The 23935-nt window shown below is 34.9% G+C and overlaps 1 protein-coding gene and 1 long non-coding RNA gene across 6 annotated transcripts; one reads left to right on the top strand and one right to left on the bottom strand.

Annotated features, from left to right (window-relative positions):
- Positions 1-1547: 1547 nt before the first annotated feature.
- LOC141619021 (uncharacterized) lies at positions 1548-6679 on the top strand. Of its 5 annotated transcripts, none has more exons than XR_012531566.1 (9): positions 1548-1798; positions 1945-2003; positions 2309-2439; positions 2806-3261; positions 3404-3447; positions 3588-3722; positions 5133-5207; positions 6159-6261; positions 6374-6679. It is a non-coding gene; the product is annotated as an uncharacterized LOC141619021 (long non-coding RNA). The 5 variants fall into 5 exon arrangements; XR_012531568.1 differs by having other exon boundaries at positions 3404-3475; positions 6171-6261; XR_012531564.1 differs by having other exon boundaries at positions 3404-3475.
- A 14139-nt stretch (positions 6680-20818) lies between these two features.
- On the bottom strand, positions 20819-23679 carry LOC141620962 (feruloyl CoA ortho-hydroxylase F6H1-3-like). Its single transcript, XM_074437698.1, has 2 exons — positions 23177-23679; positions 20819-21392 (listed from the first exon to the last, which is right to left on the bottom strand). Exons 1-2 carry the CDS (start codon positions 23677-23679, stop codon positions 20819-20821), a joined length of 1077 nt encoding a protein of 358 aa, XP_074293799.1.
- Between the last annotated feature and the right edge of the window lie 256 nt (positions 23680-23935).

Below are 23935 nucleotides of genomic sequence, written 5' to 3'. Positions count from 1 at the left end.
TTGTTAAAAATTTATGTTACTTTTACAAAACTTTACCTATTTTAAATGTTTAAAAATGAAAGTTCGATTTAGTTCCCTTCTGATCGTGGAGAGTAGACTTTTCTAACGTGATTTTTAATTGCTTTACCCGAGTTACTTTTAATTTTTCTCAATTTCTAACTAACTTTGATGGTGGTTGTATGTTGGACGACTTTTGGAGGCGCTGGCCACAGTTGGTGGCTGACCGTAGGGGCAAGTGGTGAACACGGCAGGGAGGGGCTGGTGGCTGGCCGTGGGCTGGCAGCGTGGCCACGGCCTGGCCATTGTTGTGTCGTGTGGTCACGGGATAGGGTATAGGTTTATACTCTTTGTTTCCTTTTTCTTTCCTTTGTTTTATGTTTGGTTGTGTTTTGATAATTGGGCTTGCATACATACATCTTTCATATAAATAAACATGCAATGCTTATCAATATAATACAAGTATGCTCATCTCGTATTTTACATAACATAAATTGCTATTATCGCTTGTTATATTTTATTCGATTGACATGTTGATTTATATGAAATGAAATGCTTATCAATATAATACAAGTATGAAAGATTTATTATAAATAATTTCTTGTAAGAAGTCGTATTCTTGAATATGCCATTATGATATACCCATCGCTTGACTTATCCTTACGCTCTACTTGTGCCGATCCGCCAAGTATGGGTTTAATTTATATCTTCCGCCACTTTTGCACCGTCGCGAATGTGGGTTCTCGACTTCCGATCCGTCGTTCGAGTTTTGGATGCGGACTGTCCTACCGCATATGTCGAATCGTAAAGCGTAATGTCCCGAGAGTCCGCGATTTAGATTAGGATTGAGTCACGGTGATCTTTATTGTCGTCCTACCAGGAAAATTATATCTAATGAGTAGTAAAGGTCTTGCTTGATTATAGTTATTGACATATGTCGTTCAAGGTAAGAGTTACGCCTTATATTTTTTGGATGGAAGAGTCTTGGTCGTATCGGATACAAGAGGTAAGATGCAAGCCTTCTAGTTACGATATGATCGCCGGGATTGATGCTCCCATCCGCTCTTATGGTGAGATGCAAGCCATAAGTATGAATGTGACATTAATAGCCACGTCCCGTGCAATGTTTGTTAAAGGTTTTTCAAAGTAATGGCTATGGTTTCCATTCACATATTTTGTATTGATTGATCCCTTACTTACCTACTTCATATGATTCAAATCATAATCTCAATTTATATCATCTTTCCTTGAAATGTGTGCTTTTGACTAAATGACTGTATTCTTGTCTTTCATATTATTTAATTATCTCACATAATAGTTGAGTTTTCATTATGCTCACACTACTACAATTTTTGGCTAAGAGGACGCCTCTTAGAGTACGGTTGGGGACGGGACCGTCTTGTATCAGTCAATAAGTTTGGCGCCATTAGTGATAACATAAATAGGACGGTTAATAGAGACACCCAACCTCATTGTAAAAGTAACAAAGACGGTTGGTTAATAAAACCGTCCTCTTATTAATAAACAAGACGGCTATTACTAAGACCCGTCTTCTTATTTTTCCATAGTGATGATTAAAATTCCCAACTCCATATTCATCCTCGCTCCCCTGGCCTCTAGCTTATCAAACACACAGTCATCATCATTATACCCTAGCATAACCACCGTCAACGCCTCTCGTTGCCACCATCACCGCCTCTCGCTACCACCAGCGCGCCTTGCAAATCACCACCACCACAATTTCCTTCATCATCGCCCTAACGCACCACCATCGATCGCCTTTTTTCATCTACTTACCGAGGTAATATATACTTGCTGATTAAATACTGTTTATTTAATACAAATTGATTTCGTAAACACCATGCAACTCGGCCCATATCGTTTATTTAGTACAAATTGAGTTCGTAAACACCATAATTGAACAATCAAATCAATTTTACATAACAGTAAACTGGTGGTGCCATGAAGCCTGAAGGCTAGGATGAGATTGAGAAAAAAAAGGCGAGGTAAAGACTAGTGTTTTGTGTTTTTTTTTCTTATTTCGATTTTCAAATGTTTTCAATTTATTCCAAATGCAGGTGAGCCTAAATTTTCATTTGGGAATTGCGCTCAAAAGAGATAATTCGTTTATTAAACTTATTTTTGATACTCCGTTTTTTCGTACAAATTGCTATCCCCAATCCCCTTAATATGCTCCTGCTTATGTGTGTAATTGTTTATCTTGCTGAGTTTATCAAGCTTTCTTACTGCACGCTGTTTCGTAAGATGGTAAACATCATTTCTTTGGCATATGTAATTATCTTTTGTACAGGATGGGATTGAGGAATGTCGGAAGCTATGTGGTGGGCATGGCTATCTCTGTAGCAGTAATATGCCTGAGTTATTTGCAGTCTATGTCCCTGCTTGTACCTATGAAGGTGACAATGTTGTTTTATACTTCAGGTACTACCTATTGCTTACCATGTTTTCAATTATTTCATTCCCTCCCATCTCCAAAACCCCACACTTCACGTTGCTCTTCAATGCAAGTTTCATCATGGGTCATCCTGAAAAAACATCTTTATGCATGGGTAAAGTTACTCGGGCAATTTTCCTGGTGGTATTTGTTTGATTGGCCATAGTATGAGACCTGACCTTTAAGGACTAGTGTTGAGGTTAATGTTACCCATTTTCTAATATAAAGCCAAACTTAAATCTGCATTTAGGAATCAGAATATGAATTCAGTCAGATTCATGGCTAATTATGGAATGTGAAGAAGTGACGTTAGTTCTAGATCATAATGCATTTCTCTTCTCTCTTACTCTTAGGTTGCTCGATTTTTGATGAAGATCGTATCTAAACTAGGATCTGGGAACCCGACTATTCGTATGATTGCTTATATGGGTAGGGTAGAACATCTCATGCAGACTCGTTGTACTCTTCTTTAAAGGTATAAAATGCTCTTTCTCCTTGCTAATTACCAGTTAATATCGGTAACTTACAGATAAGGTTCTTTCTTCGGTAAGTCTCGGCAACATTGCTCTATTTTTTTAGTTTTTGTCCCTTCCTAATGTTGTTTTTTTGGATGGAATGAACGATTGTATTAAACTAATGGAAAAGGTTCAGGTACCCTTCCTGGTGTTGTTTAGGCCCTTATTGTTGTGCCTCTTTCCTTGTAGCTGAGGATTGGTTAAAACCCGACGTCGTAATTGAGGCTCTGTGGAACTCTCGGCCGATCTAGTAGGGGCTGCTTTGTCTCATTGCCAGCTTATAATCGTTTCCATGTAAGTAGCTACTGAAATGCTAATCGCAACCTCGTATGCTTTTATTATTTATCGTTCTTGTAATCTTGTCTTGATCTGTGATCCTATGATCTCACATTACTTTGTTTATAAGTTTTGATTTTTGAACTTTAAAACTTTGCAGGAATCACTTATTTGGTAGTTTCGACAACAAAATAGAAACATAAGGTAGCATAAAACAAAAAATAAATCAGAGGTAGTTGTTTTGCAAATACCCCTAAATATATGGTAACTTTTGACCCAAGAAACCCGTTTTTTATAATTGAATTTGGTTTCTTAAATGTAAAAGTTGTTGTGACTGACTGCAGGGTCGAGAGTTCTTCCCAGTGGAGCAATACCTGGACTTCCAGTTGCCTCTAGTACCTTGTCAACATTGGATGGAATTTTGAAAGCAGCTCCACCCGCACTTGGTGCATTTATTGCCAATCTTTCTGTCCTTGAAGGTGATAATTGAACTTAATCCAGAACACAAATTTATACTCTGTATGAGATAGCCTTATATGTGACTGTTTAAGGGATATGTGAGACCAGCCCGTTAATTCTATATGAGGAATGAATATGATCTGGGTCTCAGATGTCAGCCCGTTTTATCCAAGATTTCCGTAGTTCAAATTTGTCACTGTTTAGACCGGCTATTAGTATACATGATGCAGTGTGAGTGGGAAGAGTGGAACTCTTGAATCTAATATGCTTTTATTTGGTATGAATTTTCAACTACAAGTGATGGACCGTGTTCCTTTTCTCTTACACCCAGAGAACATCATTTGGTGTTTCTCCGTTTTTATATTCTTCCTAATTTCCTTTTAACAAGTTTTTCTTCTTCCACTTCTATCTATTTCCAAGTTTTTACCTTAGAATTACCAAGTAGTCCTAATAATGGTCATATAATTACTAAATATGGTTAAATCGAATTTACTTGCTCATTAACCATAGGTCCCAATTAAATAAACCACAACTTACTCTCCTTTCTCCTCCCCTATTACCACCGCCCACCACTGTCGCAACCACCCCACTTCGCTGCCCATCACACTAGCTTCTCCCAGCACCATAAAATCACCAGTTAACTCTCCGGACTGTTCGAACACCTTCCACTACCACTGTCCTATAAAAACTTTTGTACTCGTCTTACATAAAACTCTGATCAACAATCTCATTGAAATTGCATTACATGTACTTTAGCTTCTTCAAAATGCCGAATCAAACATATTGTCTATGGTGTAACTAATGTTTGCTTAACTGTTGATTGTGTGAAATTGCAGTTTATGGAATTATTGTTTGTCTTTACAATGTGCAATGTCTCTTAAAAATTCGTGAGAGACAACATTGGCTGAAAATTCATGCTATATAACTGTAGATGTATAACACAAACATTCTTTCATTTTTTAAAGAAATAAACAACATTTTTCAGTACACTCTTAAGCGAACTTAGTGAATGTGATATCTATTTCTTGTTGATTTATGTTTTGATGCATATAAAACATGGTTCATTAAGCAAATAATAGATTAAGTACAGTGTTATTTAAGACCATTTACTGTTGTGTTTTCATTTTCCGGGTCTTTGGGTTTGCATTTTGATGTAGGTGTATAGAATGTGCTGCGTCTCAATTTAAGTTATCTGGTTGTACAGTCAGAAATACTACCGTTACTTGTCTGTAACTTTTTTCCAAAGTTCCATGTTTGTGTTAATTAGGGAGTTGGTGTTGCTAGCTTAGTCAGTTTTTCTTTTCGCGGATGCGAATGAGATATCAGTAAAAGCTTACCTTTATACATTCAGTTATTGAACCGCCATGTCCGAGGATGGTGTTGGATCTTCTATAAATGCTCACATATGATCGATATTTCTTGTGTTGCAGAATATATAAGGTTTCTCAAGCAGTTGTGATGCCTAATTTTCATCTTCCTATGTGCAGTTTTGATGTTGAAAACAGGTAACTTGCTTTTGGTGATGCAATTAATTTTTTTCCCATCATCTCTTGCTACTGCTGTTCTGCTAATTGGTTGATTGCCGAATAGTAATTTAGCCACTACTCAAGTGGGTGACCTAAAGTCTTGTGTTCATCATTATGCGATCCAGTTTCTTAAAACATGACCCGTTGTTTTACAATGATATAACCTTGGCCTTTGTTATCTTATCTTAGCAGTATTTAAGTAGAATTAGTACTCTGTGTAGTATCAATTAAACATCTTGAACGTCATTAGTCGTAAATTTACCCTCCATGCTTTCAATACGTTAACACTATAGTTGGCTCCACAATTAAGGAGCTGAGGTTAGGGGTGTTCATTGGTCGGTCTAGAACAAACAATTGGGCCGGTCCAAACCAAACCGGAATCTTCTGAGTTCTGACCAGAGCCGGAATTTAAAAAATTCCAGCTCAGTTACTGCTCCAATTGTTTTCAGGATTTCTGTCCAACATATTGCAACATTCCGATTCTTGTCGAGTCCGGTCTGGGCTTAGACTGGTGTGCACTCCTTCTGAGGTTGGATGGAAAATTTGGGCGATGTCCTAGTTCTAGGATTGATTGTTGTAGTGTCACATTGCGGTGCTGACTATTGTCTGAATTCTAGAAACAGAATATAGTAAAGATACATGACATGCCCCAACATATCTTCTCTGCATCCTAGTGAGCCTTCTGCAATTAGAGTACCAACATACTGCCTCCTGCATACTGAACCTGACATTTAGCTTATCCTGGAGTAGTCTCCAATACACTCCACTGCAATCACAATCATAAAATAAATGTTGATGATCTTCAGGGACAGTGCAACAAATTTCACATCTTGTATCCACTAGGATTCCCATTCTTTCTAATCTGTGTTTATTTTATTGTTGTGGGTTTATTTTTTTTATACATTGTAGTTGACATGATTTCGATTTTAGTGTCCTACGCAGCCTTTTAGGACCGTCTTATGTGGATATATATTATGTATGCCGATATATGTTGGAGATCATCAGAGGACGATATATTAATATTATTCCAAGTGTACGTCCTTTCATTTGTTTCTTTTGTTTCAGTATTTACTTCATTTTATATAAATTACACGCGTTGATTTGTAAATAAATGTAATTGTGGTTTTTGGCTACTTTGTATGTAGTTCATGATTATAGCCCCGAAGACATACACGGTTGAGCAAATTAATGAGGTGCGGGAAATTTGGGCTAAATATGCATTGGAGTTTAAGACACAAGTATTTGATGGCAACGTCTAAAGTATTTAGGCTGAACGCTCGGATATTACCTAAATAGTTTGTATTTTGTAGGTTCAAACTTATTTCGTTTTGTTTGGTTGCATTTAGAGTATATATGTAAGAATTGCTGAAATGTAGCCGGATATAATATTTAAGCAATACGACTATTGTCGTATAGGATATGAATGAAATTAATTTCCATTTCAAAAATCTAGTTGTCAAAGAGCATGGATGTGTCATGTGTGCCACAATTGTGCGGGCTATATTCATTAATTCGCGCAAAATTAATTTTTAAACAAATGTGTAGAAGACGGTTCCATGACAAAACGTGATAAAGTTGGTGAAAAAATCTTGCCTGCCATGCATCCAAAACAAGACGGTTGAGAGGCGCAACCGTCCTCTTTTTAAATAAAAAGAAGACGGTTCAACTCCACAACCGTCCTCTTTTGAAAAGCTAAAGAGGACGGTTTGACTTCACTCTAACCGTCCTCTTAGGCAACGAGGACGGGTGATTTAAGGACGGTTATTTTAAGATTTAAGGACGGTTTTGAACCGTCCTCTTTGTCTGTTTTTGTAGTAGTGTCATATTGATTTATCTTGTTCCCTCTCATTTAATTGTCATGTTTAAATATAGATTTTGATGTCATGTCATTTGTAATTATCTTACATGATTTACCTATTTGAGTTCCTTGTTATATCTGTTTCGACAATTTGTTGCTGGGAGAACCTTGAGTTACTCCCCACTGACTGTGACTTTCATGTTTACATGAATGACAGGTTTGTGAAGATGCATTTGTGGGGTTTAGACGTGGGAGTTAGCGAGCACCTAGGATTAGTAGTCTGTTTACTAGGATTGCTTAGACTCACCCTTTATCGTCCTGTCATTCGAGGGATATATTTTCCCCCATTTTTGACTATCACGTTGTATCAACTTAACTTCTATTCTGCATACTTTGTTTATGTTGTAGGTTTTATGGAACCGCGCTTTAAACTTTAAAAGTCAAATATTTCCTAAAATTCCGCATTTTCTTATTATATTTTCTTAGAAATTTTGCGGGGGTTCACACATCTAGGATGACAACATTGATGAGGTTATCAGGCCATTGCACATAAGAACTTAGGACTTCTTTTAAATAATTAAGTGACCTCCTCATTAGGAAATGGTACTTTTACTTCCCCATACTCGTCTTTATATAATTGGGACATTTCCACTTTCCTGCATTTGTCACGAAAGGGTATACCATGAACCTTAACTTGTTGAAGCCGGTCGTAAGCGAACACGTATCCCCTGACAAAAAAATCTTTCTATTTTCCCTGTAAATAGAGCAGGATGACAAGCCACCTTGCAATCGCCATGCACGACGGCTTGAATCAATTAGTTTACATACATTCACTACTTTTAATAAATTTCATAAGTAAAAAATGTGTATGATATGAATAATTATAAACTAGCAGCTATTACTTTTTTCGGTGTTGAGAAGAACGTCTGATCATCAACTACCTCAATCTCATCATCCTGTCACGGCCTTCATGTCTTCCTCTTCCTCTTCAAGCGCTCAGTATCGATCCTCGGCTCCCACCTCAGTCTCCTATGCCATTTCCTTCTCCCTTGACATGTCCTCCCCGGCTTCCTTTTGTACATTAACACTTGTCCATATAACACGTACTTGTTTTCCAAATCATATAACACATTGTATATAGGACCTGATTGCCATTGTATGATATGTAATGAGATTTCAGTTTTCCATTCCATAATGTCACTGTAATAAAATTGAATAATTGTTCTACTGTTTTATGGTTTTTATTTTATTTATACTCCATATTTATTTAGGCTACAAAAGGCATGTGGAGGAGGAGTACTCCCAAACCATTCGAGGTGGCGGTTCGTACAGACCCATACTACGGTTTTTAAAGAAGGATTATGGCATGACCAAATTCTTCCTTTTCTTAAAAAAGAACAAAAAATATTGAGCTTGGAAGGAAATAGAGAAGCAACAAATTGGTTTGCTAGAATCATCAAAGAAGGGATCGATAGAAAGAAATCACCGGAGGTTAGAGATAAATTATACATACGTCTAGTGTTTGCGCTTAATTGTCCCCATGTTTTATTCACCGTGTCTTGTCTTTTAACCAGATTTGTGAGAAGTCGAACAATGAAGATGAGGACACACCTGTAACTAGGGATGTCAATGGGTAGGGTCTGGTTAGGGTCCTATAGGATCCATATCCATATCCATATTATGTATGTTGGATCCATATCCAAAGGGTCTAAAATTTTCAGATCCATATCCAGATCCATAAGATCCACAAGATCTGGGTACGATATGGGTCTTAAATGAGCCCGATCTTTTTAAAAAAAATCATTAATTTCCTCCTCTTCTAAATGTATTTTCACTATTAAAATTAGGGTTTTTTGATAACTGCTACCACGTATAATTCAGATTTTACCAACTGCTACCAAAGTAAAATTTCTTTAAAAACTGCTACCAATGTTGTTGGTTCGGATTAAAACTAACTACCAAATCAGGTTAGGAAGCAAATAGAAATGATCTCAGCCATCCATTTCAAATTCTCATCTTAAGTTCAATTTTTTCTTCCTTTAATGCCCTTACCCCCTCCCTTGTGTGTTTCTAATTCATTCTTCTTTCATTCATCTTAAATTTCACCAATTTCAATTCTCATTCTCACTCACTCTCTCTTTTTTCCATTCATTTGACTTCATATTTCAACCTTTTCATCATCAATTTCACATAATTTTTCTATCTCATCTTTTTTCTTCCTCCATTTCATATACCCATAGTATATTATCAAATTAGGGTTCTTAATTTTTTTCGTTTTCTAGATTTGTAGCAATGAATAATTAATTGCCAACTCCTCACTTTACTTGCTCTTCAATCATTTTCTCACCTTGCTGCCTGCTGCTATCCGTCTCCTTCTCTATTATAGAGTAACCTATTGCAGGTGAGGTGGGTAATATTGTTGCACATTGTTGCTGCAATATCTCTTCACTTATTGAGTTTCCGCTCTTACTTTTGTGCTTATTCCAAACACCACTATAGCTTAATGAAACCCCGTTGCATCCATTTCCAGATACGTAGCCATTGGGAATGAACCCTTCCTTAATATTTGTGGGGTGCCAACTACAAAAAGGGACGAATTTGGGGATTCTGGGATTGGAAAACATTGGGTTCTTCAGATTGGATTTAACTCTAATCAGGGATTTAGCTGATTTGGAGAATAAGGTTTAGACAATTTTAGGTTGCAAAATCCCCAATTTAATTGGGAGTAAAATGAGAAGTTTAAAGAATTGTGTTTAGGTTGATTAATGAGTGATGAGTGAAGTAAATAAATTAAGTAGGTTATAAAAAGAGGGATAAGTTTGGGTAATGGGATGATATGAGTGAGGAGAGTGTAAAATATGGGTAGTATTGTCTTTTCATGCGTAAATAGGAGGTTCGTGATCATTGGGTAGTTAGTTTTAATCCGAACCAACAACATTGGTAGCAGTTTTTAAAGAAATTTTACTTTGGTAGCAGTTGGTAAAATCTGAATTATATGTGGTAGCAGTTATCAAAAAACCCTTAAAATTACATAAAACGCATTAGAATGTTTAATAGAATTATGAATATAAAATATGTCGATATTTATCATGATAAAGTAACGAATTACCGCGTAAATTATTATTTTTACGATGAAAAAGCTATTTCTTGTTTCTCGAATATTTAAATTAGGTTTTAAAGTCATTAATGACTATGAAATAAGAAAACTAAGATAAGTGAATTGAATAAAAGATAAGAAATCATGACTTTTATAAACGTTAATTATTCTTATATATCTAAAAATCTAAAAATAAAATAAAAAATATGGATCTGGGTAGGGTCTGGATCTTAGCGACCAGATTCATATCCATATCCATATCCACGTAATTTTTTCTAGATCCATATCCGACCCATATCCATTGGATCCATAAAAATGAGATCCATATCCGCTCCATCAGGGTCTGATCCAACGGATATGGGTAGGGCCCTGCATCCACTGTCATCTCTACCTCTAACAGAGGCTACAGCTGAAGTTGGTCATGTTAAAGATTAAGTTGTGGTCAGTCTTCATCCTGTTTCTGAGGCTAAATATGGAGATGAACTTGAGGTCGGACATTCTGGGACTACCGACGAAATTGAGGTCAGCCTTCCTCTGATTACCAAGCCTCCTACTGAGCCTAAAAACGAAGCTGAGGTCACACCTATAACCGAGGCTACAGCTGAAGTTAGTATGTTAAAGATGAAGTTGTGGCCATTCATACTCTTCCAAATTACTCGTCATGTTACCGAGCCTAGAGATGTAGTTGAGGTCGAACTTTCTGTTACCGAAACTAAAGACGAGACTAAAGATGAACTTGAGGTCGGACTTCCTGGGAATATCGATGAAGTTGTGGACAACCTTCTTTTGACTACCAAGCCTAGATATGAATTCGAGGCCAGAGAGCATAATGTTGATGTTAGTGTCGGTCTTACCCATGCTAAAGATGACATTGAGGCTAGTCGTACTCTTCCTTTTACCGAGCCTAGAGATGTAGTTGACGACGAGATTAAAGATGAACTTGAGGTCAGATTTCCTGGTAGGGATGAGTAAAATTATACGATACGGTTTTATTATCCGTATCTGATACGCTATACGAATTTAATTATACGGATTTCTGTAAATCCGATACAAATTTTCGGATATCCGACACGGTTCTTTAAAAACCGTATCAGATAAGGATCGGCAAAATATAAAACCGGATATACGGTATCCGATACGTTTGCCTTTTTTCTAGAATAAAATATTAAAATATATACATAAATCAGAAAATATCCATACATATTCGTGATTAAACCTTATTAGTATTAAACTTTATTAGTTATTTACTCTTATAACTTTTTAACACTTTTAAGTTACTAAAAAACCATCAGTGACACATAGAAAAGAAAAAAAATATACTCCCTCCATTATTTATTAGATGACGTTTAAGCATTTTTTGTTTTTTTGCTTTATAGATGTCGTTTTAGCCTTATGTTGTAAATGATCTCCATTTCCCAATGTTTGATTACGTGAAATCTATCATTTCCACCAATGAAATGCATGATAGAGAAGGCAAGTGGTAAACAATGGGTTTTTCACATAGCCACATGTCACACATACTGAATAAAGAAACATAAAAAAAGAGAATAAATGCAGTCTTAATATTTGTGCAACAATGTAGAACGTCATCTAATAAATAATGGAGGGAGTATTAAATAACATAGGTGATGCTGAAAACCGGATATCAGATATACGTATTCCGGATATACGGAAAAACCTTATCGGATAAGGATACTAAAAAAGAAGATTTAAAAAACCGGATATTCGATACGGTTTCGAAAACGTATCGGATATCCGGTTTTGCTCACCCTACTACGGGACTAGCGATGAAGTTGTGGACGACTTTCTTCTTACTACCAAGCCTAGAGATGAAGTCGAGGCCAGAGAGGAAGTTAGTGTCGGTCTTACCCATGCTGAAAATGATGTTGAGGCCAGTCGTACTCTTAGTCCTACTCTCCCCCTAGAAGAAGTTGGAGTTGAGGTCAAACTTTTTGTTAATGAAACCAAAGACGAGACTAAAAATGAACATGAAGTCGGAGTTCCTGTGACTAACAAGTCTAGAGATCAAGTTGGGTTCCGACCGTTTGAACCCGGGGTTCAAATTGTTTATGAAAAAACAAATAAGTCCATATTGTTTCTCGGGGAGGCTTATTATCGATTCGATAAGTGTGCCAAAATCCTTTATCAAGACCGAAACAGCCCATGTTACGAGTTTTAACCGTTTGTATCGGCTTTAATTATCACACGACCCTCTACTCCATGTAGAAGAAGTGATAAGAGACATGAGCTATGATAAAGTGATTGTAACGGAACCAGTCAATTCAATTGAACGGTTTTTTGAAGTAAAGTTTCGTAAATCTGGACCAGAATCGAACAGCTCTTGGTGGGAATTAATTAAAGACGTGTTCTGGATTTTGTTTAGAGATGTAATTAGGGGTTTGATGTTTCTCTTCAGCAAAAATCAAGTATGTGGAAATTTAACCTACAATTGCTTCGTAACCGAAGATGAAAGAGCGCGAGTCCATCCAACATTAGAAACCGTATACAAGGATAAACTCGTTTCGACTTGATCAACTAAGTACTCTTATGAAAGATATTCTTATCATTCCTTCCAAAGGAAATCCTTCTGCAAAAAACAAATTGGATTTTCTTTCTAAAGGGCAAAAATCCTTTGTAGACCATATTGATCAATCTCCTAAACTGTAAGATTGTTTTCACTTTTCCTTATTTTTCTTTAATTTAAAAGTCTATATGTTATGAATAAAACTGACGTAGACTAATCTAAATATGTGGGTTGACAACTTAGTTTGGTCGGTTGTGGTGTTTATGATGCGATTTACCAAAGATCAAAAACTGATAAGAGTATATCTGAATTCCAAGATAACGTAGACATTGTAAGGTTTGTTCAGGCTATATACATCCATGCAAACGAACGCGAATATGATGCGGTTCGGCACTATAATGCACTTCGGCAATCCAATGTTTGTCTTTTTTCCATTTTAACGATTGCTTATTTTTAAAAAGTTCATTGCCTTTTGTTTGTTGCTCCCCCCGATTCTTATACGTATTGATTAATATACATATTTATTTTTATAATGCACTCTGGCAATCCAAGGAGCTCGTAAGAAAAAAACAATTTATTAATCAATACGTATATTGTCATAATATATCGTCAAAATATATATTTATTGTTATATATATGACCACAATTTACTAAAGTTTTGCCACGGTTAATTAGTATTTTTTCACGAATATTGCTATGTTTGTTAGTGTTTTGCAACGATTATTGTTATTATTGTTTCCTATTCTTTTTTTATTATGTTCCCTCCGTTTCGGTCATTTTTCTACTTTTTTATCTATGTAATTAATTTAACGTAAAAGAATTTTTTTATAATTTCATTTTTATAATTTCATTTGCGAACTCAAGGTAGATTGAATGATTAACATTGTTTTGAAAAAATATGGTGAGAACTATAAACGCTGAAAAAAATAAATGATGATTTTGTCCGTAAAATTTATTCTTACAAAAAAAATCCCAAAATTTAATTGGTATTTATTTTGATATTTAAAGATTAAAGCAAAATGAACAATTAAGCGAGATTCAAAAAACAATTGAACAAGATTCAATGAACAATTGAACATTTTCACAAAATAATCGATCAATTAGAAAGATCAAGTATTAAGAACAAATGTGAAGATCAATTACGACGATCGAACATAGAAACGATGTGTGAAATAGAATTAACGAAGAAATGAGAAACGAAATCAATCATCAAAGATCTTTAATGAATCATAAACGAAGAAAAATCAAGAATAGAAGATTGATTACGAACATAAATGTTGTAAGCAGAAGCGATTATACCTCGATTGATCGAAAAAATGAGGAAAAAATTAGGTTTACACTGATACCATATGAAGTTTAACCTCCTTCTATATTAATGTAGAAATTCCCATTTTGTTATTGAGAGAATTCTATTTTAGAGAGAGAAGCAAGTAAATAAAAGTGATTTATTGTATTAAATTAAGATAAAAGTATGAGTATATGGAGTATATCTACTTGTACCAAAACTTTTCTCCATCGAGCCGTAGCTCTGATACCACTTGTTGGGGGTTTTTAGTACAAATAATATAAAATGTAAAGACACAATATTTTGTTATGAACTTAACCACAACCCAACCTTTTATTATTATTCAAACACTAACAATAATACAATTTCAATCCTTCAACACTTAGCTACTAGCTAAGATTTTCAACTATGCTTAACTCAGGATATTAAACATGTTGGAGTTATATGCCTCACCTTTAATTCTCTCCTAAAAAGTTAATGTGAGATTGTGACGTTTTATGTTAACTTCATGCAATTGAAGTTTGAAGTTAAAGAAAACTTATGCAACGGATGCTAAAATATGCATTTGATGGAGTAATGAACAGAATGTATAACATATGGTGAAGTAACGCAAATAAAGACAATTGATGGAAATGCTACAAACACATTTGCTGATTTATTTTTAATACACTATAAATACATGCTCAAACCTCCGCAAAATAATCACACAACAAAACTACAACATAATATATTCTTCTCTTCCTCCTTTATTACTACTCTCCATAATCATTTTGGGTGCTAATATTTAACACCTCTTGAGAGTTTATTATCTTGGCTATTTCAATAGTCCTTGAGGAAATTATCTTTGTACTCCCTCATCATTATAGTGAAATACTTGACTCTATCGTCGGTGGTTTTTTACCTCTATTTGAAGAGGGTTTTTCCACCTAAAAATCTTGGTGTTATTTTTCTTGTGTTTTCATTATTTCTCTTAAATCTTTGATTGGTTGAATTTATTCGCCTCCGTACTCTATACCCCAAAAAATTGGCATCATAGCCATATTATTTTCAACTGATATTTTTCCATAATGTCGAAAAAATTTGACATAGAGAAATTTGACGGTAAAATTAGTTTCGCCATTTAGAGAGTTCAATGCGAGCTGTTCTTATAAAAAATGGTTTAAAGAAAGCTTTAGATGGTAAGTCGAAGAAACCATGCACTATGACAGGTGAACAATGAGATGAAATGGATGAGAAGGCGTTGTCCGTGATTCAACTTTGTTTATCACGTGAAGTTTTACGTGAGGTCATTAAAGAGACGTCTGCTGCCAGCATATATATGGACTAAATTGGAATCTCTATACATGACCAAGAGTCTAGCAAATAAGCTTCGACTTAAGGAACGTTTATTCACTCTCCGCATGTCATAAGTTACTCCTGTAAAAACACACTTAGATGAGTTTAATTCTATCATAATAGATTTGGAGAACCTTGATGTTAAAATAGATGACGAAGATAAAGATGTCCTACTAATTATCTCACTACCACCCCCATTTAAACACTTTAAGGAAATTATGTTATACAGTAATAATATTACATTGTCCTTTGAAGATGTCAAGTCTCACCTTTTATCAAAAGAAAAATTTGATACTGAAATTAATTTTCAACAATCGAGTGAAGGCTTGGTTATTAGAGGGAGAACATTCGAAAAAGGTAGTAGTAGTAAGAGTAAGGCCATGTCAAAATCAAGAAGTAAAAACTCTAAATTTTGTCGATATTGCAAGAAGAAAGGACATGAAATCTCTGAATGTACTAATATGAAAAATAAGCAAGAAAGAGATGATAAGGGTAAAGATAAACAATCCGAACACCATGCTGAAGCTAGTGTTGTTGAGTCTGAATCTGATGGGGATGTTTTAGTTGGTGCTAATAAAGAACAAAGGTTTAGAAATGAGTGGATGACTCCGGCTGTACTTTTCACATGACACCGAATAAAGATTGGTTTACTACTTATAAATCAGTTAACGGTGGTCTTGTTTTGATGGGCAACGATGCACAATGCAAAGTTGTTGGTGAAGGTACAGTAAAAATTAAAACAAATGATGGTGTTGCTAGAACCTTGATTAGTGTCAGACATGTCCCTGATTTGAAGTGGAATCTCATTTCCTTAGGCACCCTTGAATCACTTAGATGCAAGTATTCAGCTGAAGGTGGAGTTTTAAAAGTGTCAAAAAGTGCTCTTATTTTAATGAGGCAAATCGATCTGGTAGCTTGTATATGCTGCAGGGTTCTACTATTATAGGTTCTGGAGCAATTATCTCATCCAGCGATGACACCAAATTCTGGCATATGAGATTGAGCCACATGAGTGAAAAAGGAATGCATGTCCTTAACAAGAAAGGACTACTCAGAAAGCATTGTACCGGTGAGGTTGATTTATGCGAACATTGCATTTTTGGCAAGCAGAAAAAAGTTAGTTTTTCCAAGGGTATTCATGGAACCAAGGGTACTTTGGATTATATCCGTTCAGATCTTTGGGGTCCTTCAAAAGTTCCTTCAAAAGGAGGTTGTCATTATATGATGGCCATTATTGATGATTTTTCCAAAAAACTCGGGGTTTATTTTCTCAAATACAAGAATGAGGCGTTTTCCACATTCAAAGAGTGGAAAACTTTGATCGAGAACGAGACTGGGAAAAAAACTAAACAGATTAAGAACTGACAATGGTCTTGAGTTCTGTTCAAATGAATTCAACGTTTTCTGCAAGAAGGAAGGTGTTGCCAGACATCATACCATTCCAGGGACTCCACAACAAAATGGAGTAGCAGAACGTATGAACAGAACTATTATGGAGAGAGTTCGTTGTATGCTCTCTCACATTCTGGCTTGGGAAAAGACTTTTGGGTTGAAGCGGCGTCTACAGCATGTTACTTGATAAACCGCTCCCAAAATAGATCTCTTGATTGCGATATTACAGAAGAAGTTTGTTCAGGTAACCCCGTTGATTATTCTAATCTTAAAATATTTGGTTGTCCTGCATATTCTCATGTGAATGAGGGAAAATTGGAGCCTCGTGCTAAAAGTGCATTTTCTTGGGTTATGGCTTCAGGGTTAAAGGTTATCGTTTATATGACCCCGAGTCTCGGAAAACCTTTCATAGCAAAAATGTAATTTTTAATGAAAATGCTATGTTATCTTCTGGAAAAGAAGTTGTTTCTTTTTATCCTGGTACAGATGATCAAGAGAATACTAGAGAGAAGGTGGAGTTTGATGTCAAAGTCTTAAAGTCAGGGGAGGATGTCCCTACTTCCTCTACTCCGCCAAATTCCAATGAGCAAACTGAGATCATTGATCAAAGAAGTCCACAACAACCACGTTAACCACAAAGACGAGGTTTACCAGATCCATGGTCTATGGCTCAAAATCTTCCTGAACAAAGACCAAAAAAATTGAATCCAAAATATACAGACCAAAGCGCTAATATGTCTTATGCTTTGGCCACTGCAGAAGAGATGAATGACTCCAATGAGCCTAGAAATTATTTCGAGGCTATTTCCTGCAAATTCTTTAAAATGAGTTGCGGCGATGCAAGAAGAAATTGATAGTCTTCAAAAAAATGAAACTTGGGATCTGGTGAAGTTACCTGAGGGTAAGAGAGCTATTAGTTGTAAGTGGATATTTAAGAGGAAAGAAGGCATCCCTGGTGTTAAAAGTGCAAGATATAAAGCAAGATTCGTTGTGCGAGGATTTAATCAACAAGAAGGCATTGATTTCAATGAGGTATTTTCTCATGTTGTTCGTCACACCTCAATTCTTGTATTACTTGCTCGAGTTGCTTTGCATGACTTTGAGTTAGAGCAGTTAGATGTGAAAACTGCATTTCTTCACGGTAACCCCGAAGAAGAAATTTATATCCATCAACCAGAGGGTTTCATAGTTTCCGGAAAAGAGGACAATGTTTGTCGTCTAAAAAGATCTCTTTATTGGTTTAAAACAGTCTCCGAGACAATGGTATAAAAGGTTTGATTCTTTTATGATTGGACATGGCTACTCAAGGAGTAGTTATGATAATTGTGTTTATTTTCAGAAGTCATTTGGCAGGTTGTTTATATACTTATTGCTTTATGTCGACGACATGTTAATTGCTCCAAGAGATAAGTCACTTGTTAGCAAGCTAAAGGCCTAGTTGAGCAGTGAATTTAATATGAAGGACTTAGGTCCGGCAAAGAAAATTCTTGGTATGGATATTAACACGGATTGTCGAGCAGGGAAATTAATACTATCACAGAAGAGATATATTCTGAAAATGCTCGACATGTTCAATATGCAAGACAGTAAACCTGTCAATAGTCCTGTTATGCGCGGAAGCGTGTTGAGACGATATAAAAACAATAGCAAAATAAAGAACACAAGAATTTACGTGGTTCACTATCAATATGATAGCTACGTCCACAAGGGTCAGGGAAATATTTCATTTATGTATGGAAAATTACTGATTACATAAAAGACGGCCCTCAAACTTGCCTCACCAAGTTTTCTACCTTTCTCTCTTAATTAACCTAGAATATAGTCGGGTCTTTATATAATATTATTCCACCCAAAACTATATACCTAAGCTAATTAGGAAACTAATTAAAAATTAACCAAATAAACTAAAAGACCAAAAGCCTCGTGTATAATGACTAACAAACTACTTCCATTAGGAAAGTGGGGGGCCCACTAATTTCCTAAAGCATATCATCTTTCACGCAAGGAATATATGCTGAAAACAGTAGTTTGTGCGACCCGCAAACAAGTGTACGCACCACTCGGATATTACTTGACTTAGTTCCTTAGTTTATTTTTGCTCCCATCTTTTAATCTCACTCTCACATACCCAAATCAAAACGACTCGGACGAGTCATATTCTAACAAGTCCTCTTGCCGCTCATTTTAAATTGTCATCTGAACAGTGTCCACAGACAGATCATTACAAAAGATGAATGTCACATGTCCCATATTCAAATGCCGTTGGGAGTCTTATGTATGCCATGGTGTGCACTCCGCCTGATCTGGCTTATGCTGTTAGTGTGGTTAGTAGATTTATGCACAATCCAGGCAAAAAACATTGGGAAGCCGTTAAATGGATTCTTCGTTATCTGAAGGGTTCTTCTGATATTGGTTTGGTATTTGATAAGCAAAGAGTTGATCCTGGAGGTGTAGTTGGCTATGTTGATGCTGACTACGGTGGTGATTTAGATCGAAGAAGGTCACTCTCAGCCTATATATTTACACATTGTGGCTCTTCTATCCGTTGGTATTCTTTATTACAAGCCATTGCGGCTTTATCAACAACTGAAGCAGAATATAATGCTGCAACAGAAGGTATGAAAGAGGCGATATGGCTTCGAGGCTTGGTGAGCGAGCTTGGTTTAAAACAAGATATTCTTGTAGTATTTTGTGATAGTAAAAGTGTAGTCCACTTGACCAAAAATAGCAAGCATCACTCAAAAACCAAGCACATTGGTATCAAGCACCATTTTATCTGAGATATTGTTGATGTAGGAAATTTAACCGTTGAAAAGGTTCATACAACTGAGAATCTTGCAGATATGTTAACCAAACCACTCGGCAGCGACTAAGTTTGACCATTGTTTATACTTAGCTGGTATTATTCACACTTAACAAGGCTTCATTGGCGAGAGAGATTATTTAAGTGGGATGCGAGTCAATTTGGAGATTGTTGGAGTTATATACCTCACCTTTAATTCTCTCCTAAAGAGTTAATGTGAGATTGTGATGTTTTATATTAACTTCATGCAATTGAAGTTTGGAGTTAAAGAAAACTTATGAAACGGATGCTAAAATATGCATTTGATGGAGTAATGAAGAGAATGTGTAACATATGATGAAGTAACGCAAATGAAGACAATTGATGGAATTGCAACAAACGCATTTGCTGATTTATTTTTAATACACTATAAATACATGCTCAATCCTCTGCAAAATAATCACACAACAAAATTACAACATAATATATTCTTCTCTTCCTCCTTTATTACTACTCTCCATAATCATTTTGGATGCTAATATTTAACACCTCTTGAGAGTTTATTATCTTGGCTATTTCAATAGTCCTTGAGTAAATTATCCTTGTACTCCCACATCATTATAGTGAAATACTTGGCTCTCTCGCCGGTGGTTTTTACCTCTATTTAAAAGGAGTTTTTCCACCTAAAAATATTAGTGTTATTTTTATTGTCTTTTCATTATATCTCTTAAATTTTTGGTTGAATTTATTCGCTTCCGTACTCTATACCCCAACAAAGCACACTCTCTTAATTACTTTTTAACAATGACTAATGACCCTTATTTATATAAGGTCCTAAGTCCTAAGTTACCTATTGCTGTAACATTAAGAGACTTTAACATACAAAATACTAACTCCTAATACTTACTACTAATAACATATAACATATAAATAGTAAATATTAGTAACATATATAAAAATAACTCTAAACAATTTAAGACTCTACATATTACTAGTTCATCAACAATGTTGGGGTTACTTCCCCAACAGTAAGAAGTAGCGATGGGTTGTTTTTATGTAGTCACAATTCACAAATAGTCTAGGAATAGAAATGATTAGTTGATGTAATAAATATGAATGAATGTACGAATAATACAAACGATATTCTTTCCTGAATCTCAATTCCAATAATAATTTCATTAATTAACTTAAATTAAATCACTTTATTTGGATTAAATCATTTTTATTCAGGTCTATCTTTTTTTATGTCTCACTTAATTATCATTATATTATACATATATGATATATACATTTACCACAATTTGATAAACACACTAATTAATTTGATAATTTCACAAACATGAATGATAATGTAATAATGTTGATAAACAAAACAAGCTAAGCCTTGGCAAAATCAATTGTAGCTTTACCATCATGAACATTCTTGTAGAAGTTCTTAACATAATCCGAGTAAAGAACTTGTTTATACAATGCCGTTTCTCCTCTTTCAAGCAACTCATCAAAAGGACCGATAATAGCCTTTGGCATTGGACTTACGAATATTGGGACCGAAACTCTTTCCTTACTTCCATTCGCGACCACCCAATGTTCTACACTTTGGTACTTGCCATTACTTAGGATTTGTAGGGCATCTCCTACATTTATTACCAGTGCACCTTTTATGGGAGGGATGTCAGTCCAACTCTTACCGTCTAAACCTCGAACATATAGCCCTCCTACATCATCTTGAAGAAGGATGGTAAGTGTAGATACATCTGAGTGACGACCTACTCCAAATGTTAGGTCTGGGTTAGGACATTTCGGGTAAAAGTTAAGATTAATTCTCTTAGACCCCATTAGTAAGGATGCTTTTCTCTTATCAATTTCATCAATATCGAGTCCCCTCATAAGTATTTCCATGAGTCGCATTGTTATCATTTCTGTACTATTCAAAAATTCCAAGGTTTCATTCCTGCAAGGAAAATTTCAAGTTATTCGTATTTAAGTCCTTACACAAACTTTATAACAAACGGATTTATTAATACAAATATTATGACGCATTTAAATGGGAAGCTAACCTAGTTATTATTAAAGGTAATGATAAATACAACCCAATGGGTTATATTTAAGAAATTAAAAGAAGAAATAAATTCTTGATATATGCATTAATTGTATTAGTTAATGTGTAATTTAGTTCTTAATTTCTAAAATAATACCCAAATTAGAAGGTATTTAATGCTTAAATACAACCCTATTATTACCCTATTATTAATTTAGAAATTAATAATTAATAAATTGTGTAAAACGATCTTTAAACTTATTTATCACACCCCAAATAAAATTTAGAAAAAATATTACTTGTCATGATTTTGCAAGGGGGGAAAATCAGAAAGTAACTTCTCTTTCGAAACTTGCACATCAAAATACCGGTGGAATAAGATTAGAAGGCCGATAGGTATGTTTTGACGAATCAAATACGTAAAATGTCATGTAAGACAATCTGTCTAACTATTCATTTATCGGTTATTTATTTACCTTTTACTTTTAACACAATGACCAAAGAAAGAGAAGATGATCAATTATTTGATGACAAGTGCAAACTGAGTGTGGATAATCAAATTATTAATCAAAAACATCCCCAAATAAAAAAGATAAACAATTGACAAAGACACCCCGAAATGGATGAGATGCTGCTTGGAGTACTACATCATTTACTACAATTAATGTATTATACAACTGGTTGTACATAGAACTTATACAACTTATTCAATGTAGTTGAGCTTTGTTATAAAGTTATCGAGCTCTACTAACAAAATTATCGAGTTATGATACAAAGTTATTGAGCTTAACAGAATAATTATTAAGCTCAATAAATTTGTAAAATAGCTCAATAACTTGTAAAATAGCTCAACAACTTTGTGTAAGAGCTCAACAACTTTGAGGCGGTTGTACAATACTACTATACAACTGGTTGTAGGATACTATTTGTGCAATTAATGTATTATACAACTGGTTGTACATAGAACTTATACAACTTATTCAATGTAGTTGAACTTTGTTATAAAGTTATCGAGCTCTACTAACAAAATTATCGAGTTATGATACAAAGTTATTGAGCTTAACAAAATAATTATTAAGCTCAATAAATTTGTAAAATAGCTCAACAACTTGTAAAATAGCTCAACAACTTTGTGTAAAAGCTCAACAACTTTGAGGCGTTTGTACAATACTACTATACAACTGGTTGTAGGATACTATTTGTGCATTTCCTACTGCAACACCCAAATTTTACTACTATAATTATGCATTTTGATTTTTGTCGTAATTGTTCTTTTACAAATGTTCAAATTTTCGTTAGTAACTAAAAATCTCTCGTTTTAACTGGTTTTTTTTTTTTTTTTTCTTCTTTGGGGGTATAGTGGCAGCTGCTCAATCCCACCTGCTGCGTTCTCCCCTGGCTTCGTCAAAATTTTATTATGACTTACCACTTACCAGATAATAAGTGGCACGTTATTTATATACCTCACAACAAATATTCAATAAGTGTGGTCACGTCGGTTTGGGTGAGGCCAGGTTATTTCAAATTTATTATACTCGAACAATATTAGAATATTATTCATTGCTTTTTTTTTTTTTTTTCTGCAATCTTTAATTATAAAAAAATTATCCTTACATATTAAACGTACGAGGGACAAGGCACAACTTTACACTTACGTAAAAAAATTGTACTAGCAATGCATGTGTTTAGTTAGTTACCTGCATGCAGTTGGCCAAAGTAAATTAGCCTCTTCATGAGAAACAAAGAAGAGACTTAAATAATCCTTCCATTCCAAAGCCTTCTCCATTTCAGGTACAAAGCTCGTACCATACCTTACATTATTCGAAGTCGATTTACCCTTCATGTACTTACTCTTCTCCTCCACCGGTTCCTCGAAGAAACGGTACGTGGCCGCCTTTACTTCCTCTAACACTTCAAGAGGCACTCCATGGTTAACTATTTGAAAGAATCCCCATTTCTCTGCGGCCTCACATATCGATTTTTCTAGTAGTTCTTTGTTTGGGTTCGACATGTCGATAATTGGGATACAGTTATTGTTATTATTATTGTTATTATTTATGTTGAACCTATCTTCTTTAGGGTGGATGTATTGTTTTGGTAGGGTTTTAATTTTTATTATATCAACTAGACCTTTAACTCCATAACCTTGGTTTTGAACAAATTTATTAATGTCTTCTTGGACTAAACTTGAACCTAACATTGTGAGATCCATAATATATAAAAACAAGGTATAATTAAGATGGATTGATTAAATTAGAAAGATGTGTTATGTTGCACTATAACTATATGTTACTGTGGTATTTATAATCTCTAATACTCCCTTAATCCCGTACGATCTTTTAATTAAAGTTGAATAAATGACTGATATTAAGAATGTAGATTTTTATTATTGCATTGGATGGCTTTTTAGTTTTATCTAATTATAAAATTCCTCTTATTTTCGTCATTTATTAACC

The sequence above is a fragment of the Silene latifolia genome, chromosome X, assembly GCF_048544455.1.
Source record: "Silene latifolia isolate original U9 population chromosome X, ASM4854445v1, whole genome shotgun sequence".
Taxonomy (NCBI): Eukaryota; Viridiplantae; Streptophyta; class Magnoliopsida; order Caryophyllales; family Caryophyllaceae; genus Silene; species Silene latifolia.
The sequence above is the reverse complement of the archived record's forward strand: the minus strand, read 5'-3'. Positions and strand labels throughout refer to the sequence as shown.

What these genes read in the sequence shown, in the direction of transcription:
- LOC141620962 (XM_074437698.1), bottom strand. Translation starts at nt 23,679, where the DNA reads ATGTTAGGTTCAAGTTTAGTCCAAGAAGACATTAATAAATTTGTTCAA. An exon ending in CTTTGGCCAACTGCATGCAG is followed by an intron (nt 21,393 to 23,176) that starts GTAACTAACTAA and finishes TTTTCCTTGCAG; the next exon opens with GAATGAAACCTTGGAATTTT.